The 6395-nt window shown below is 42.6% G+C and overlaps 1 protein-coding gene across 1 annotated transcript; it reads right to left on the reverse strand.

Moving 5' to 3' along the window:
* Positions 1 to 1627: 1627 nt before the first annotated feature.
* On the reverse strand, positions 1628 to 4908 carry LOC117959114 (tubulin beta-4B chain-like). Its single transcript, XM_034896040.1, has 5 exons — positions 4648 to 4908; positions 3708 to 3816; positions 3481 to 3591; positions 2936 to 3180; positions 1628 to 2849 (listed from the first exon to the last, which is right to left on the reverse strand). The coding sequence occupies exons 1-5, from the start codon at positions 4702 to 4704 to the stop codon at positions 2037 to 2039; spliced, it is 1335 nt and encodes a 444-aa protein (XP_034751931.1). The 5' UTR covers positions 4705 to 4908; the 3' UTR covers positions 1628 to 2036.
* Positions 4909 to 6395: the final 1487 nt, after the last annotated feature.

The following is a 6395-nucleotide window of genomic DNA, read 5'->3' on the forward strand; positions in this document are numbered from 1 at the left end:
TCTGCTATAAGACCACCTCTCTTAGATCTCAGCATTCATATTCACTTCTCTTAGAACTCCAATATACAGTTGTGTTCAAAATAATAGAGGTCCAACATCACTAATCTTATTAATCATATTTTTTGGTAGAAGTGATATTTCTACATTGCCAACAATATACTAGTTAGTGTTGTAGAGTCATACACTAATAGACCCAGCAGTCATGACGTGCATGCTGCTCATTCTGTGTAATTGAAAGGAGCATGTTCAAAAGAATTGCAGTGTTGTGTTCAATTAGTGAGGTGATTGATTCTGTGAAGAAACAGTTGTCAATTATGGGCCATATTTAAGGAAGGAAGGGAGCAAATGTTGTGCATGCTGGTTATAGTGCATTTCACACTGAAATACTCAGCAAAATGGGTCGTAGACATTGCTCTTAGGATCAGCTGACTTTGATTAAAAAGTTGATTGGAGAGGGTAAAACATAAAACATAAAACATATTTATCTGTTTTCTTTAAAACATAAAGAAGTGCAGAACATTTCGGCTGCTCTGCCAAAATGATTTCAAATGCCCTGAAATGGCATCCAAAGCCTGAACAATGTAGGAAAAAACGGTCAACTACTATTTGAATGGATCAAAGAATAGCCAAAATGGCAAAGGTTCAACCAATGATCAGCTCCAGGAAAATCAAAGAAGACTTAAAGTTACCTGTGAGTACTGTTATGATCAGAAGAAGGCTATGTAAAGCAAAGCTATCAGCTAGAAGCCCCCAAAAAGCATTGCTGAAAAAAAGACATGGGCCAGTTTGTCTGACCACCCCCATGAACTGAATTCAAGCCACAGTACACTGGGAAACATAGTGGTGCAATGAAGCAAACCCTTGAGATGTTTTTCACTTCACACAGTAAATGTTTGAGTTTGTAAAGAAAAATGCAAATACTGCTATTTTTTTCTAACAGCTTAATATTATATAATATATAGCCTAATACATTTTCTTCACTTTCAGCTTTCAGTTACAAAACAAAAATTGTATGTATCTGCATGAGCAGCTAAAGCACTTTTTAGTAGAAATAACATTTCTGTTTTGTGACCTCACTGAGGTTTGAATTTAAATTTAAAAATTCCAGTCATCAATCCACTTCTGATATAATTTTTCATAAGACAAAGGGTATTCACAGTAATCATTGTGTAGTCTTTTAGGAAGACTGGAACTGATGTTGAGAATCTTTTTTATTGCTTGATTTAAACAGAAACCCATAATGGAAAGCTGACTTTGGTGGTGGGTTTATTTTTGCTCAGATAAAGAGGCTTCCAAATTCTCTTCTTTTTTTTAATAAAGGAGTACATTATGACGTGGTGTTACAGGTTTCATAGGGGAAAAGAGCCAACACAGCAGCAATATCCTGCTCAGAGGAACTAAACTCATAGGTCTCATTACTGTCTCCTAGTGGCGTAAAAGCATAACTGCCGGGTCTGTAGACAGACCATTCAGGTCTCCATTTTGGTTTGCCTTCTCTGTGACAGCTCACGTAAACCTGGAAGCCAAATTGTGCTCCATAAAAAAGGTTTTTGATACTCTGTTTGGTCTTTAATGTATGCATGCAACGTAATGTATCACACAGAAGAACATCAAACACAGAAAGGGATATTTTCCAACAAATTTATTTCAATCAATTCCAAATTAGTGTTAAAATGTGCATGATTTCAGCGGTTTAATTGAATACTTGGCCCAGGTACTGAAATGATAGTGATAAATGAGCATAAACAAGAAAGCTACTGACAAAAGACCACAAGCACACCTGTGTTAGCTACCTCTATATGAGCACTGAGACAGGAGAGTCCGTTTCATTTTGTGAATCAAACTCTGGCTAGAAGAAAGGGGGCTGTCGAAGTAAGAAAGAGGAGAGGCAGAGAGAAGGTTTACAACAATAAGAGAACAGGGAAATGAAGTACTGTGAAACAAAAGTCAGAGAAAAAGAGCTGCGTGGGAGAGTAATAAGTGGATGGATGGTTGGATAGAGTTATAACCAGTGCAGTTGAGAAATTATTTTAGCATTAGGCCACCTCCTCTTCTCCCTCCTCCTCAAACTCTCCCTCCTCAGCCGTGGCATCCTGGTACTGCTGGTACTCGGACACTAAGTCGTTCATGTTGCTCTCCGCCTCTGTGAATTCCATCTCATCCATGCCCTCGCCGGTGTACCAGTGGAGGAAGGCCTTGCGACGGAACATGGCAGTAAACTGCTCAGAGATGCGTTTGAACAGCTCCTGGATGGCCGTGCTGTTGCCGATGAAAGTGGCGGCCATCTTGAGCCCACGGGGTGGGATGTCACACACAGCCGTTTTGACGTTGTTGGGGATCCACTCCACGAAGTAACTGCTGTTCTTGTTCTGCACGTTCAGCATCTGCTCGTCCACCTCCTTCATGGACATGCGACCGCGGAACACGGCGGCCACGGTCAGGTAGCGGCCATGGCGCGGGTCGCAGGCGGCCATCATGTTCTTGGCGTCAAACATCTGCTGCGTGAGTTCGGGCACAGAGAGGGCTCTGTACTGCTGGCTGCCTCTGCTGGTGAGAGGAGCGAAGCCGGGCATGAAGAAGTGCAGGCGAGGGAAGGGCACCATGTTCACGGCCAGTTTACGCAGGTCAGCGTTGAGCTGGCCGGGGAAACGCAAGCATGTTGTCACCCCGCTCATGGTGGCAGAAACCAGGTGGTTGAGGTCTCCGTATGTAGGTGTGGTGAGTTTAAGGGTGCGGAAGCAGATGTCATACAGGGCCTCATTGTCGATGCAATAAGTCTCGTCTGTGTTCTCAACCAGCTGGTGGACAGACAGGGTGGCATTGTAGGGTTCCACCACTGTGTCCGACACCTGGGGGCACACAGCGCAAAAGGTCAGGGGGGCTAAAAAGCCAGAAATAAAAGACACGCTTAAGCAGTGTGGTGTGATCAATGTACCTTAGGAGAGGGCACCACACTGAATGTGTTCATGATACGATCAGGATACTCCTCACGAATCTTGCTAATGAGCAGAGTTCCCATACCAGAGCCGGTACCACCACCCAGGGAGTGTGTAAGCTGGAAACCCTGCAGGCAGTCGCAGCTCTCAGCCTCCTTCCTCACCACGTCCATGACCGAGTCCACCAGCTCAGCTCCCTCTGTGTAATGGCCCTTTGCCCAGTTGTTACCAGCTCCACTTTGCCCTGGAAGGATAGGTTTCATTACAATCCACACTTTAAATATCCTGCTTTATTTATCCCGCTAAAAGTTCTGTGTTCATAATTTAAACTGATCTATATGGAACACAACAACTCTCTCTAATATGCTGATTTATTAAAATGACCTTTTCTTTTCCTATATAATAACCAACTTCTAAGTGTGTGTGTGTGTGTGTGTAAACTGACAAACTGTTGGTGAAGTGTTCACCTCAGTATAACATATTTAAATAACCACGAAATGTATGACTTAAAGACGTTTGTGTGTGTATGTGTCTGATCATATACCAAAGACAAAGTTGTCGGGTCTAAAGATCTGTCCGAAGGGCCCGGAGCGAACAGAATCCATAGTGCCAGGCTCCAGATCCACTAAGATGGCTCTAGGCACGTACTTTCCACCTGAAAGAGAAATGCATGTGTCAAAAGATTTTATTTATTTTTATTTGAAAAGACAGAGTATTTAAACACCAAGCTTGCAACAAGACATGTTTGTGGTTGCTTTTAACAGTTCTGACCTGAAGCCTCATTATAGTAGACGTTGATTCTGTCCAGCTGCAGGTCACTGTCTCCATGGTAGGTTCCTGTTGGGTCGATGCCATGCTCATCACTGATCACCTCCCAGAACTACAGACATGTTGATGGGTAAAACCAGTAAATAAAAACATAACATATTAAGCTTGGTATAGTCGGACTAATTTGCAAATTTGTGTTAGTCCGAAACCAGCTAATTACGTCCAGTAACTATATTAAAGCAAGATGCTCCTCTCTCAGTCATTGTCTTAATCCCAACATATGTGACATTAAAGGTTGTTATTTGCCCCAGTTTAAAGAAGGCTGGAAATCTGACACATGAGCTGGCTCCAGAATAATATTTTAATGTGTTTGAAATTCATGAACCTCCAACCACTCTTTGATCACACAGATACCTTCAGAAGATGGGATGATCTACATTTGAAATGATGCTAATTCAGGCTGATGCAGGCATAGTAATAAAATACAAGCATATGAAATTAAATGAAATATGGCCTGCCTTATAATTGTTATGCATGCATGCATGCATTCGGTGTCCGAGCCACACCCTCTGTCTTTTTCTCTAACCACCACAAAAAACACACACGCGCGCGCACACGCACACACGCGCGCGCACACGCACACACACACACACACACACACACACACACACACACACACACACGTCCATTTAAAGGGCATCAGTGACAGCAGCGGGGATGTCTCGGCTTGCCACCGCCCATCCTAAAGGATGCTATTGTAAGCAGCATTCAGTCTTATGCAACCCTCTCCACTCCACACTGTGTGACCTATTTACTATTTCCTGTGGACATAATGGCCTCAGCCTACAGTTTGGACTAAAGACTGTTAAACTTGAATCCAATCACATAAAACCGAGTGCAGTTAACAGGTAGATCAAAACGGGTGTGCGCGTGATTTTCTTACCTTTGCTCCGATCTGGTTCCCACACTGCCCGGCCTGCAGGTGCACGATCTCACGCATGTTGTCGCTGTGGTATGGGGAGTCTCAAAAAGAAACAGGGGGACGCTGACGACTGGCTCTGGTTCTTCGGCTGTTCGGCCCTGCCACTCCCGGTTTACTCGACAGTCTACGTGAATGGCGGAGGAGTTGTGTGGCTGCGTTGTGAACTCGCCCTCCCTCTTTCCGCGACTGCGCCGTTCATCCCGGTGCTGCAGCATGACGTCATCTCCATGACAACGGGAACCGGGCACTGCCGGAAAACTGGCCTTTCTGGGACGTATGAACATCTGGACTGGTTTGTTGATGTGGGCTTGACATTGATGGGGGACAGCATTGCAAGTTTTTGCTTTATTCTTTAAACTTGATTCAATTTGTGAAGAAGTTAAATAAAGATTGACATTGAGTGTGATGGTGAAATGTAAGCCTGTTCACTTGAAAAATAAATTGTAGAAAGCAATATTTTCAATATAAAAGCTGTGACATTGGATTTAAGCATTGATGTGTGGGCTTTGTTTCATCATTTCCTGCTTAATAAGAAATAATGTTAATGTTATGGATTAACTTGTGACATAGAGATTTGCAGTGATTTGAACTTCCGTTTTGATGTAATTTTCTTTATTTCTTTTTTCGCTGTAATTATTCATTTTTAATAGTTATTTTTAAATGTATTTAACTATTTCCAAGTTTAGAGGATTTCCTCCTATATTATCATCTTTTCTAATGATTAGCCTATGTTTACATGCACACATTGTAGTATCCTGGTTACGAGTCAGGATGTGATGTTCGCATAGAGAAAACTCTTGGGCCATGTGGCAAAAATGAGCTGTTGGGCCCCTTTCCAAGCCCTCACACTGCCCTCTGCAAATTGCACATTTACAGCCTATACAATGATTGTCCACCAAACTTGGTCTTTCGGCTCGACATCTGTTCGTATCTGAAAACAAACATGTTTGAAATGTGCAACTCCTGGGCTGCTAAAACCAAATTTCCAGAGAAACATACAAAGGAAATGACCTCATTGCCCACAGTGAATATCTTGCATGAACAAACCAATTGAATGCGGTCCATCATTAGGAAGCAGCTCTTTGTTTTGTTTGTGCTGTTGCCCGTAGAGACAGGAAGTTTGAAAACAGGCTGGAAAAGATTCAGGAAGGGGGAAGAATAGGATTTTCAGCAAACAAGATGGCATTCCCCGACCGTGTCTAGTAGGCATCCAAAGAGAACATCAAAGGTGAGTAAGGAAGTGAAATCCAATCCCAACTGATCACTCACCGAAGAGAAGTCGTATAGCACAAGGATCCTGACACAGTCTGGATAGTGTCTTCATGATTATAGGTCATGCTCAGACACATTAACTGGGACACTATATAGTAAAATTAGTTTCTATCAAACTGACTTTTCTCACCTCATATGACCTTACACCAGGGGTCTTCAACCTTTTTAAGCCAAGGACCCACGGAGCAGGGACCCCCTACAACATATGTTTTATAAAATGAAGTTGCATATTTAAACTAGGCTTACAATAACATGTAGGGAGGCCCAAAGCCTTCATACATACTGTACCTTTTTAGTGCATAGAATACTGAGCTATTAAAATAATAATTGTTGGCATGATTTAATGAGTCATGTTTCAATATTAAACATGCATGTGGCACAGTGAATCCTTAGGATGAACTGTTCATGTGGATCTTAGTTACCTATGAGCCAGTAAG

Source organism: Etheostoma cragini, chromosome 2 (assembly GCF_013103735.1).
Source record: "Etheostoma cragini isolate CJK2018 chromosome 2, CSU_Ecrag_1.0, whole genome shotgun sequence".
Classification (NCBI taxonomy): Eukaryota; Metazoa; Chordata; class Actinopteri; order Perciformes; family Percidae; genus Etheostoma; species Etheostoma cragini.

What these genes read in the sequence shown, in the direction of transcription:
- LOC117959114 (XM_034896040.1), bottom strand. Translation starts at nt 4,704, where the DNA reads ATGCGTGAGATCGTGCACCTGCAGGCCGGGCAGTGTGGGAACCAGATC. An exon ending in ACCCGACAACTTTGTCTTTG is followed by an intron (nt 3,181 to 3,480) that starts GTATATGATCAG and finishes CTATCCTTCCAG; the next exon opens with GGCAAAGTGGAGCTGGTAAC. An exon ending in GTGTGGTGCCCTCTCCTAAG is followed by an intron (nt 2,850 to 2,935) that starts GTACATTGATCA and finishes GTGTGCCCCCAG; the next exon opens with GTGTCGGACACAGTGGTGGA.